Source organism: Cavia porcellus, unplaced genomic scaffold (assembly GCF_034190915.1).
Source record: "Cavia porcellus strain 051 isolate PalLab524CR breed Dunkin Hartley unplaced genomic scaffold, mCavPor4.1 scaffold_3, whole genome shotgun sequence".
NCBI lineage: Eukaryota > Metazoa > Chordata > Mammalia > Rodentia > Caviidae > Cavia > Cavia porcellus.
The window spans coordinates 117,097,681-117,110,396 of record NW_026947486.1 but is presented as its reverse complement, the minus strand read 5'-3'; the positions used below and the strand labels follow the sequence as shown (position 1 = coordinate 117,110,396).

The 12,716-nt window shown below is 51.1% G+C and overlaps 1 protein-coding gene across 6 annotated transcripts in view; it reads right to left on the bottom strand.

Annotated features, from left to right (window-relative positions):
* Mamld1 (mastermind like domain containing 1) overlaps positions 1-12,716 on the bottom strand; it is a 124,347-nt gene that overhangs the window by 37,957 nt on the left and 73,674 nt on the right. For all 6 annotated transcript variants that reach the window (XM_063246517.1, XM_063246515.1, XM_063246514.1 and 3 more), the window contains one exon: positions 248-2,017. In XM_063246517.1, coding sequence (XP_063102587.1) covers positions 248-2,017 — 1,770 coding nt within the window. The remainder of the gene's footprint in view (positions 1-247; positions 2,018-12,716) is intronic.

The following is a 12,716-nucleotide window of genomic DNA, read 5'->3' as shown; positions in this document are numbered from 1 at the left end:
GAGTGCAGCTTTTCTCCCAGGGGAGTTAGGTGACCTGAACAGGCACTGAAACCATAGCCTTGGCCCTGTGAAAACTGCTTTAACCACACACAATTAGCTGACTTACATAGACTTTTCCAGAGTCCAGTCCAGCTCGAGAGAGGACGATAGCCTGGATTTGCCTTCCAAAGCCAGGTATCCATGGCATACAACTTAGGTATGATTTCCCAAACAAAGAAGGACACCACCAGAGACAAGATTGGCTTACCTGTCTGGGCAGAGTGGACATGGACTCGGAGGCCACTGGACGCTGAAAGCGCTGGGGTTGCTGCATCATCTGCTGCAAGAGGAACGAATGCTCAGGCTGAGGCTGCTGCTGCTGCGGCTGCGGTTGCAGCTGCAAGGTGGCGGTGGCAGTGGAGGAGGCAGTGGCAGATGAGGCCTGCGCCGATATCGGCTGCTGCAGGTAGTGGAGCAGGGAAGCCTGCCTAGAGGCGGCAGGCATGGAGGGCATCTTCTGGGGGGCCGGCTCAGAAGCAAAATGGGACAAGGGCTTAGTGTTGGCAAAGGTAAATGGCTCAGGGGCTTCTGGGCTGGAGCTCGCCAGCCCCTGGTGCATGAGCATGCTCAGGGTTTTGGATGAGTTGCTGGTCATGGGTTTAAAGATGGAATTTGACTGCTGCTGCTGCTGCTGCTGCTGTTGCTGCTGCTGCTGCTGCTGCTGCTGCTGCTGCTGCTGCTGCTGCTGGCTCAGCAGATTACTGGTGGGAGTGAGGCTCCGAATGAGGGAGTACTGAGGGGTGAAGGACTGTTGTGGCAAGCCTGGGCTGGACAGCTTCTCTGGGCAATAGGGTGGGGACGGCCCTGGGTTGCTGGTGGGCAGAGCAGACATCAGGTGCCCTTGGGGGCTTTTGATGGTAGAGGACACTAGGTTGGCAAGAATGGAGCTCTGGGGGCTGAACTGTGGCTGCTGGTTGAGAGCTGGGCTGGGGAGCTTCTCGGGAGTGTAGGGCAAGGTGGGCCCAAGGGTGGCGTTGCTGCCGGATGTCATACTGGAGAGTAAGACATTGGGTGAGCCTTGCAAAGTGCTACTCGATGAGCTGCTGGATGACATGCAGGAAACCATAAAGCTCTGAGGGCTGAAAGGCGGCGGCGGCGGTGGTGGTGGTGGGTGCGGTGATGGCACTGGGCGGTAAGGTGGGGAGAGGCCTGGAGGGGGCAGGCCAGACCAAGTGGGGCTGGGGCCCTGCTGCTTTGTAGCAGATCCCTGCTTGCTGGCTGCCAACGCTTTCAGCTGGTGGGCATGATGCCACTGAGGCACCGGTAATGGGGGCAAAGTGACAGGGAGCATGGCCTGGTTCTTGGCCTGTGCTGTCGAGGAACTGGGTGATGCCATCTGCTTACTGGTAGGAATCGAATAGCTGACCCCTGTGGAGGAGGGCAGGATTGGCAGTGACACACCAGTCACTTGGCTGCAACTAGAAGCAAACTCCTTGCCGGAATCGAGGCCTTCTAATTGTGGCATCTGCACAGGAAGCTTGGGCGGTGTCTCTACGGGTGTCTGGGCGTGGTGTAAGACCAGCGGCTCTTCCGGTTTGCTCCCTAGGATCTTTTCCAGATCTAGATCATTCAGAGAAGGTTCCTGAATTTTGGTTAGCTCCTCCAGCAGGTCTTGAAGCTCCTGGTCTACAGCCGGCACACTGTTGATTTTCTCATAGTAAGGAACACTGGGCCCTTTCAACCCCATTTCTGTAGCTGGTTGCACCCCAAACGAGGAGCTGGTCATGCTGCCATTCATGGTGCTGTGCTCAAGCAGTAAGGACTGGCCAGCTGCTCCCATTGTTGCAGAGCTAGGAGTCATTGTTAACGCGGGGACCTGCAACTCTGCACAGAGGGTACTGGGATGGGCACCTGGGCCCATTGAGAGGGTGACATCTTCAAGGCAGGGCCTCTTAATTTTATTAGGGTAACCTCCATCAGCCATGCCTGGAAATTGGAAGTCGTCTCCTTCCTGTCTCCTCTTAATGGTTCCCTGTGGCTGGAGAGAGAGAGAGAGAGAGAGAGAGAGAGAGAGAGAGAGAGAGAGAGAGAATTTTTTAAAAGGCTTGGCACATTAATGCTAATGAACAGGAAACCTGCAAGATGAAACAGAACTCGGCTTAAAGACTTCTAGTTGTCAAAACTATAAAATACAGCCTATTTTTGGAAAAATGATGCTTGTTTCTTTCCTGGTGTGCCTCATTTAAATAGTCTTGTTACATTTCAGATAAGGCGCTATAGTGTCTGTGTACTAAACATGACAGAAAGTTATACAAAGCATATTCTTTGCCCACTTAAAGAGGAGAGTCACTAAATGAACTTGCTGCCAAAGGCAGGCATTCAAGAGCAAACTAGAGGGAGCTGAATAATTTTTGATTTCTACTTGTTTATAGACATTCCAATTTCAAGCAAGGAAAACTGTAATACAGACATTGAGCTTTTATGCTGTCTGTCTTGGTCAAATGTGTCAGGCTGCATTGGTAAAGCAGACCAACAGGAATGAGATTGATCTGGCTATGTTCTTCGGAACAGTTGTATTGCTTAGGGAAATGCACAGATTTCAGAACAGTAATTGTAGTCATTACTTCACTTATTTACACACACACACACACACACACACACACACACACACACAAGCTCATGCATTATGCACATATAAGAATATACCCAACCATTTTGAGTAGTCTTCTCTTGGGAATGATTGGCAAATTGCCTTTCTATTCTCTACCTCTCTGTACTGTTTGTTTTTAATGAGAAGGGAATGTGATAAAAAAAAACCCCGAGTATCAAGTTATTTAAGTGAAGAATTCCTCTCTGTAGATGCATCCTAAGGTGGAGAGATAGCAAACAGCAGGCAGAGACCACACTGTGAGAGCTGTACCTTGGGAGAGTTGCCCACTGTGTGTGAAAGCATGGCCTTTGGGAACGAAGTGAAGCCACTAGGAATGCAGTGTGTGCTACTCTTTCACAGCTTCGTACACTGCTCCGTGGCTGTCATGTTATTGGCAGTGACCTGGCTGTCAGCAGGGAAAGGGAGAAAGGAACAGGGTGTGTGTGGGAATCATCAAGGTAAGCAGGGGAAGACAGGAGCTTAGAGGTCACCTAAACGCCAACAGGTGAACAAACAGAATTCTCGGAAAACACTTTCTCACCTAGAGACTCCTCTTTCAGCTTTGGAAAGTTTCTTAGGACAGAGAGTGCCGATTTCTCTGGTGTCCCTTCACTTGCCAGCATAAGGGCCAGTGTCTGTCACGGCTAAGTGAACCCCACAGTAGACCACCCGGGGCTGCATGCCTCAGGCCTTGGTGTACACCAGAATGACTCAGACATATCTGGGGGCCTGGAGCCTCCCATTAAATATCAGTTGCTTTGGTTCCATCCAGGGTGGGGGCCTGGACATCAGGAGTTTGTGTACACTCTGAGGCTGATTCTCAATGGACATGAAAACCACTGGCCCAGAGTGTGGGAAGAGGCAGCATAAGACTCTGGTCTTGGGGAAAACACAACTAGCTCTTGGCTTTGCCAACTTAGCTTTCCTGAGCCCCAGTTTCATTGGTGGGAGGAGAATGGTAGTAGTTATCCACCTCCTGCTGCTGCTCTATTCAGTTAAATGGGGCAGACCATGTGGTACCTGCTATGGCTTTTCACCAACTGGTACCTGCCATCAGGAAGGCAATGGGAGGGACCTGGGAATCCAGTCCCTTCTACTTAATGATGAGTCCCTAAAGTCCAGAAACAGGATTTTACAGGAGCTGCCCAGGCCAGAGGCAGAGCCTTTTCGCGACCACTCAGTGGCCTCTGTCCCACTGTCTTCAACCATCTCCATGGTACGACACTGCTTTGTCCCTCCTGAAGGGCTCACCCCTTTGACTGAGAGGTGCGCATGACCCAAAGGACAGCTCTATCACCAAATTCATCTAAGGCCTGACCACTTGGATCTGGCAGGAAAGGTTGAGAAGGGACAGAGCAGGCATGAGAAGAGGCCTAAGCTGCACCCCTTTTCCTATCCAGGAGCCTGGTTGAAGGCCACAGCATCCTCTAGCTACCTGGGGAGTGGCTTGCCACAGTGTCCTCGGGCTGTCTGGGGAGCAGCTTGCCAAAGATTTACCCCATGACAGGTGATCAGTAAATAGCAGCTGAATGGATCAATGGACAAATGGACATGAAAGGCCTCAAGAATGGGAGCTTGAGCCATTAATTCAATCAATTATGGAGCAGCCTCAAAACAAGTCAGTGGGTCCGAAAGTGATACTTGGTCCCCTCTACCTTGCCCCAAGAAATCTGACATGTTTAACACGGAAACATGAAATGGACTGACGAGGGTTGACTGAACGTGGGTTTGTACAAAGATCTGCTGCAGGGAGACTGAGCTGGCAGTGGTCAGGCCAGGTGTGCTGCTCGTGATGTCTGAGGTGGCAGGGGGTAGGGAAGGCAGGGCACGACCACTGGACACTAACTAAAGGTTGTGTTAGGGGCCACTGGCAAAGGGAAGGAGGCTGAAGTTCTAAGTGTGCACATGACTTTGCAGGCACCCATCCATGGTGTGCATGCGAATGGCCCTCACTTAGCTCTAAATCAGGAAACCAGCTGGCTCCTCAGTGACATGACCTGGGCCGTGTGCTTTTGATTAAATCCCATGGCCACAGTTTTTGCTATCAAGTACATAGATGGAGACAGCTCAGTGCTCTAGAAGCCGCATATTGCATGTGATCCTGCCCTGTCACTGTGATAGTGAGCAAACAAATAGACACCAACAGGACCTCAAGTGAGCAGACTGCAACCCTCTCTTTTCCATAGAAAACAGAAGTGGACATAATTTGCTTTTGGTTATGCAGTCAATTAAAGGATGAGGGCATTAGACCTCAGGTGTCCCAATGCCTAGCCAGGTCCCTCATAGGTCCTGCTTTTAGTGGTAGGAAAGGGTATGTCCTGGCATCTTTTAGAAATGAATTGCTTCCTCTCCATACATAAAAGCCTGTGGAGTCCCGTTTCATAATCAGGCAGACAAAGCCACCAATGTGATCCCCATGGCCTCATAAACATTCATGAGAATGCATTTCAGAGCATGTGATGGCTCTCCCACCCCTAAGAAAGAGAACACAAAGGCCAGCCTTCTGACTGGGGCCAAGTTCAGCTCTGAAGGCAACAATGTTTCTGGTCCTGTCTGAACAATGACATGTGGCAACAATTCACTTTCTATAGTTTTAGTCTGGAATGACAAAAAGGGAAAAGATTTCTTAGAAAAGGTACTGATTAGAAGACTGCACTTTAGGTTCACAAGATGAGCATGAGGAAATAAAGTACAGAGGAGATTGGCAGGCTGTTGGAAAGGTCTCATTTGGGACACCTTTGCTGGGAGTTTAACACAGACATTAGTGGAAGGCCAGCAAAGGGTGTGCACACTTCCTATTATGTAAGAAGGTAGGAGGTCAGGGATGCCCAGGGAGCCTCCTTTTCCGTTTAGAGAGCACTGGGCACTTAGGCTCTGTGCAAAGTTGTCCAGAAGGTGCAAACTGTCACTTATTCAGTCTCCGCTCTGCCCTTGCTCGTGTCTCTACCAGTTCAGTTCAGGCCAGTTTGCTGGCTAGTTCTCCTAGTTCCTCTCACAAGTACTTTCTCAACAGCTTTATTCAACATAGGACACTTCGCCATGAGTTTTCAAGGACCCGATGCTGGCCAAGTAGACCAGATTTCTAGCCTCTTGAAGATGACTGTAGTCCCCTGGGAAGAAAGCAGTGAAGATGTCATGAGACATCTATCTAGTTCCAGAAATCTTTCATTGCTCTGAATGGAAATTTATTGACGATTGAGCAGCCACTCAATTGCTCCTGGCAATTACTCGGCTACTTAAGCATGTTTTCTAGGTTTGGAGTTTCAGGGATGAGGGGGATTCATACAAAGGACACAAGTACTTCAACAGTACTCAGGATGTTGGACTTCCCTGAGCCTTCGGATCCAACTCTTAGAGTTACTAACCATGGGCCTTTGCAAGATCCTAGCATCTGTCAGTTCTTGGTTCATTGTCCTTTAAGACTAACAACAGTCCTAGGATGCAGGCGGGGCTTGGTCGGAATCCCTATTTTGCACATGGGTAAATCAAGGCTTAGAGAAGGCCGGGTGACTTACTAAAGTCACATCATTAGTCAGTGGCAGAGCAGGGTCTGGCACTCAAGCTTCCAGAGTTCAGTCCAGTAACAGAGCATTGAGAGGCCAGATATGCATGGTGGTAGATATCTGGACACCTCAGCAGTAAGTCAGCCTTCACCAAGTGAACCCAGAGGTTATTCTGGGGCACCAGGGAGAGGCAGGGAATTTCCGTCCTGCACACTTAGCCTGAGGATAAAAGCCTGCTGTTGGCTTGCAGTGACAGCATTTTCATTTGCTTCTGTAGGGACTGTTGTACTTGCCCCAGAGCTTTCCAAATCATGACTGTCAGACTAGGGCCAGATAGTCAGCAATGACCTGGTGAGAAAGAAATTTCTGTTGCAGATTTTACTATGTGCATGAAGGTACTTGGCTGCCAGAAATTTGCTGGCCCTCCTGGTCCCAACCATTTGCCTGCAAAGCTCTGAATGTGCCCTCAAGTGGCAGGATTCACTGCTGTGTATCTGACTCAACTGCCACACACTTTATGCATATTAAGCGTTTTTCAGGCAGAAGAGTGGTCTAATCTAATAGTAAAAAACCTTCTGGACACCAAATTCCAACGGCAGACTGCAGAGGTGTGGGGTGCTGAGAGGCTTGGAGGCAGGGCCAAACTCTCAATTTGTCTGACCCTCACTACTAATTTGTAATAAGCTCAGGCAGGTTATTTCCCCCTTTCTAACCTGTTTTCTTACCTGCAAAATGGGGAGGCAGAGCTACTTCAACAAATTTGTATAATAATTATACGGGCTTAGAATCATAAAGTTAGCATAGTGCCTGGCATGGTGTTAGATACCAAATAAATATTATCTCTCTTTCTACCCCTGAAAATGCAAACACATGCTTGGTGGTCCTAAAATAGCTGTTAACATAGTTTGCTCAGCAGCATTTTCCATTCAAGGCAGCTCTGCCATCAGTCATTGGCTCTGCTCCTGAACAGCTGTGTGCAAGACTCACTTCTGTAAACCAAATCACAATCAAATGCAACAAGAATGTGCTATTGAAAGGAAATCCTCAGCATCTCATTTTATGAAGTATAAAATCTCACATCTAAACTTATCTTTTTTTTTTTAAAGAGTGTGCATTTGTGGATATTAGTCTTTTTAAGGATGAATCTCAACTCAGTTTTGGTCCCAAACGCATGCTGATATTCTGTATCTCCAAAATAATAGTCACAAGAGTAGGTCATGCACTGGAATAATGACAATTAAAAAAACATGCACTTATTTCACTGTATGTGGACAGTGTCTATGATTATTATCATGCAAAATGTCATATAATAGAGAGAGAGAGAGACAGAGAGAGCTGGTGGCGGTATAGGTGACTGTAACGATCATGCTGCTAGTGGTAGAGGTGGAGATGGTCACAGCACTGGTGATGATGATGGTGGAGGTGACAGTCATGGTGGCAGAGACTCCGATGGTCACGGTGGGAACAGAAGTAGCAGTGAAGGTGGTGGAGGTGAAGGGGTGACAGTGCGGTGGTGGTGGGGATAGAGAAGGTAGAGGGCAGGAAGTGGCCGAGGTGATGGGGGCCGGCGGCAGCTGGGATGGTAGAAATGGTATGCCACGTGGAGGTAGTGGTGACTGTGGAAATGATGTTGATGATGAGGGCAGCGTGCCGCCAGGGTTCCTGCAGTATTTCCTCCTTGTTATGCCACTCAGTAAAAGACACCGTGGATGAGGCTAGAGGAAGGGCTCCTTCTGAACGTATTACTAACAGAAATCTCACACCAGTCTGGCTCCTTGCAGTATTTCGTACTTCACTTCCTTATCTGGGAGATTGAAGCTGAATTACTGGGGAAAGCACGAAGATTTGTATTTGTTAATGTGCTGCCAATAAGTAATTTTATGTCAGGTTTAACTACAGGAAAGGGTAAGGCAATTCAATTCCTTGCATGTTATGTGGCTAAAAAATACCGAAAAGATGGTGCGTCGCGTGCTCCTGCACACAGGTGCTGGAGTTTGGGAGCTGGCTTCTTGGAGGCCTGGTCCGTTGTGCTCCACCCTAAAGGTTCATCTTGAGGGAAGAAGAGAGCCAAGAAAACGGTCAGCTCCTCTGTGCACTCCGCAGGCAGCCCGGATACTAAAAACCATCAGCACTTGAAGCTTCTTTAAGCAAAAGAGGCAGCTATGGATGGTGGCAGTGCGCGTGTGGAATAGGGGGAATAGGCGTGGGGAATAGGGGGCTCGAAGCAGAGAGAAGGAGCTGGGATTCCAGTGGGGAAGCCTGAGCACCAGGAAGCCAGGATCAAAAACTGGGCGTGGGATCGGTGGAGGGAGGGAGCCTCGGGTGCCCCTGAGGATGGGCTGCTGCAAAGTCGGATGAGGCAGGGAAGGGCCAGCCAGGCACTGCAGTGGAGGGCTCACTGCAGGCAGGAGGGCCCCTGCGCAGAGGCCTGGGGGAGTGCAGTGACCCAGGGGAGAGCTGTGAGCGCTGTGGGAAGGGGTGGGCTGTATTCTGTTTGCAGTGTGAAGCCAAGGACTGAGGTGTGAGCCAGTGTTTGTGAAGGGTCTCTGGATGTCATCAGGAGGAGAAATGAACTCTACAGGAGGGCAAAGCAGCCGCTGCAGAGGGAAGATCTGAGGAAGAGGGAGTCCAGGGCTGGGGTGGAGGAGGGCCGGGCCAGCTCACCACAGGAGGGGAAGAGGGACCCATGGGGGGGGGGGCATGAGGCCTTGTGGCGTTGCCTTAAGTGGGTGGGTGGGGGGGGGGCACCATTTGCTGGAGAAAACAACGGCCTGGGAAGAAAATGAACTACTTTGCCGGTGACCTGGATCGTGCTCAGCCAGGTTTTCTGAACAGGCCTGGATAATGACTGAGACTCTGCCAGCCCTGCAGTGCCTGCTGGGACTCTGAACTCCGTGTGCGTGGTAAGCAGCGTGTGCGTGGCGAGCAGCACAGCCAGGCAAGACTGTGCGCTAATGCAACATTATTTACCAGAGCAGCCTGTGGGGCTGCAGGGACTTCTGAGCTCATGGCTTGCTAACCTCTGACCCAGAGCGTGAGCTGAGCCTCTTCCCTTGAGGAATAAAGTCTTGCCGAAGAGCCCTTCCGGCTCTGTGGGGGACCATGCTGGCCCACTGCTCCCAGGGGAGGGCACACACTTCCTTCCGGAGCTAAAAAGCTGAAAGACTTCCACCACAGCACCAGCCAGGTGATCGCTTCTGAACTCTGCAAGATAGGCAGAAGTCCCAAGGGCTACGCTGCACATACCAATTGGCACTTCTTAGCGGGCCAGTGCTCCTCAGGTTCCAGGGAGCTGAGCGAAGCCCCGCCCCCTCCCGGGTTCTCTGGGGTCTTGCTCTTACGGCTTTTGTACACTGCTGGACAGTTTGCATCTCATCCAGTGAATTAAAGCACACTCTGCTCCCTCAAGCCTTCAAAGGTCTCACCTTCCACCTCTTCCACCCCATCCCACGTGCTCTGACTAATGCTCAGGCCTGAGCATTTTCCACCTCCACAGTGTCCTTCCCTGAAGACGAGGCTGCTTTTACTCATCTCTGTACCCACAAGCACCTAGCCTCAGGGCCAGGGCTCAACTAGCATCTCATGTTGGAGTTATTCGTGGGAGACTATGGTGCTCTGGAAATTATCTTGTTCTCTTCCAGTTTCCAGGGTAAGGCCTTGAGACAACCACTTTTCAGAAAATAGTGACTCTATGGTTTATGTCTAGATGTCTTCCCAAAGCCCCATAGCTCATAGGTGGGGCTTTGGGAGGTGACTGGATCATGGGGCTGTGATAGCCATGAGTAGATGAGTCCACTGATGAACAAATAGCTAAATGTGATGTTGGAGGTGCAGCCTGGTAGGAAGCGGTGTGGTTACTGGGGGCGTGGCCTGGAGGCTCTGTGGCCCTCCCCTTCTCCTCCCTTGATCTCACTCTGCTTCCCTCTGGCCTGCCACGCTGGCTCAGAACCAGCTGTCTATGACCTGAAACCTCTACAAGCTGCAAGCCAACATAAACCTTTCCTCTTTAGGTTGTCAGTGTTGGCTATTGTGTGCCAGCAATGAGAAAATGACTGACAAATGAACCCAAGGGCTTTGGTGTACCCCTTCTCATCTATGTGACGCTGGCTTCTTGTGCCCAACAAAAGAGACGGCCTGATTTTTAAGGGGCCTTCTGGTCCGGATGAAGCAGTGCAATCCCTACTTATTGTGCGCTTGCTATGCACCCGATGTTGAGTCCCAGCTGCAGGGGCAGAAGAGCAGGAATTGTCAGGCAGAGTAGGGAGGGAGGGAGCAGGTGCCTATGTCAGCTGACAGCCTTGGGGAGCCACGGAAGTGCAGAAAGAACTGTCCGTGGGAATCGGGTGGGCAGTGATGCCCTGTGACACTGGGGGGAAGTAGGAAAAGGTGAGCCTGTGACCAGGGGGAAGGGCAAGAGGGACACAGGCAGACAGAAGCAGCCACACCGGTCTTGGGTCTGGGCCCTCAGTGTCCAGTCTGCTGGCCTGTGGTTCACGCCTGCCTTCTTATCTTTGGGATTTGGGAGATGACTGTGGGTGAGAAGGGAGGGAGACAGGAGGAGGATACAAAAGAAAGAAAGGAGGGGAGGAGAGGCAGAAGGGGAGGAGGGGGGTTTTGACACATTTATCTATATCCAGTGCAGAAATCAAAACCTCTAGCCCAAGCCTGGGAAGCACATGCTTCTCCACCCCGAGAAATCTGGAACGCAGCAACCCAGGGGCAGTTTATGACCCAAATATCTACCTGTAAAAAGACAGACATCGAGCTTTCCTGCAGGGGGAGTTCAGGGAGGGCAGAGGCTGGTCCTGAGCGTGGAATGTGGCCCCTGGCCCACAATTTCCCAGAAGGGTGGGGACCCCGAGTCTCAGCTTGGCTGGACCCTTTTGTGTCCCAGCCCTGGGAGTCTATAAAGGTCTTCTTTCCTCCCCCCCGAGGAAACCCACTTCAGGACACTTGTTACCTTGGGCTTCATGCAAAGGCAGCTGGGATGGGGGGAGGTGGGAATACAGTATAGATAAGGCCGAGTAGGCTCTCAGAGGTTCAGAAATAGGCAGTGCTGAGCTACCAGATGCCCACAGGAGCCAGCTGCCAAGTGAAACTCCTTTTCCAGCATCCGCCCCTTCTAACAGACTGCAGTTCACTGAGCTGAGGTACGCGGGCAGGCCCCAGATGCCAAGCCCAGTGGTATCCTGCAAGAGATCTGTCTGCAGGCAAGGCTTTCCACCGTAGATGGGCGTCTATAACAGGAAAGGGCCCTTGCTGCAGAGGGAGGAGGGGGGCAAAGGGAGCGAACAGCTGCGTGCTCCATGGGGAGGATCCCCAAAATAGCAAGGCGCATAAGCACTGCAGGCCTTGACCCAGAATGCTCAGAGCCGCACCATAAATCCAGCTCGCCTTAGTGCAGTGAGGCTGCCGATGAGACTGCAGCCTCTTCAGGGGTCCTCTGATTCAAATCCTACCTGAGCTCCAAGGACACAGTCCCCATTACCTTCCTGATGGAAAGAATCCCGAGCCAGTGCTTTAACAGTAGTCAGACCCTGTGAGTTTTAGAAAACGTCCATATCCATGTCTTATTCATCGTCATCCCAGAGAATCTGACATAGGCAGGGAGCAGAGGTATTATGTCCACTTCACTGGTGAGCAGACTGAGGCCCAGTGGCTCACATTAAGTGCTCAGTAAGTGGCAGGGACAGCTGTCTCCTTGATTAGCTGCTCCCTGGGACCCAATAGGGCCCATACGTGGAAGATTCCCTCTCTTGGGGCCAGATTTGCACCTACAAATGCAGGGGGTTTTGGCAAAGAAACCAACCCTTGAACCTGGGCTTCCTCATGACTTCCAAAAGCCAACCCGGTTCTTAGCTGGCTGTCCCCACCTCCCTGTGGGATATGGAAGCAGCTGTTTTTCTGCCAGCTGGCAGTATATGATGCTGGTCAGAAGGCTCCAGAAGCCACCACAGTGAAGTTAAGATGCCTGCAGTCTACCTGGTTATGGGCTGTGTCTGCCGCTGGGATGAAAGCTTCAGGAAACCCAGATCTCTGTTTTGCCTGCGCACTCAGAGTTGTGTGTGGCCTGCAGAAGGCCCCATGGGCTTATGAGCTCCTAATTCAGGAACGGGAAGCAGCAGAGTGGGAGGAGCTCTGGAAGCAGGCCACCTGGGTGTGAGATCCCAATTTATAGCCTCCTACCCTGTGCCACTGGGAAAGTCCCTATCCTCCCTGCTCCTCAGTCTCCATTCAATGAATGCCTATATCTGATTGTTGTATCACAGGAGCAAGTGAGGTAAGACACACACAGCACCTTGTTTAAGACAGCCACTCACTCCTTCTGGTCCCTCCACAGCATTCAGAGGAGGATGCACTTGTTCCTAGTAAAGGAAACCCAGGAATAATCTGGCCTGAGACTGAACTCTTGGATTGCAGAGTCCAGCCCAAGGCTGGGCACGCAGAAGAGGCTCTGAATATGTGGAGGAGGTCAGAGACAGACAAGGCCTTTGAGACTGCACTGAGGCTCTCTGACATCGAGGCAAGGGACTTGTTTAAGGTCTCACTAAGAGGTAGTCACAGCCCTGGGACCAACTTTGAGC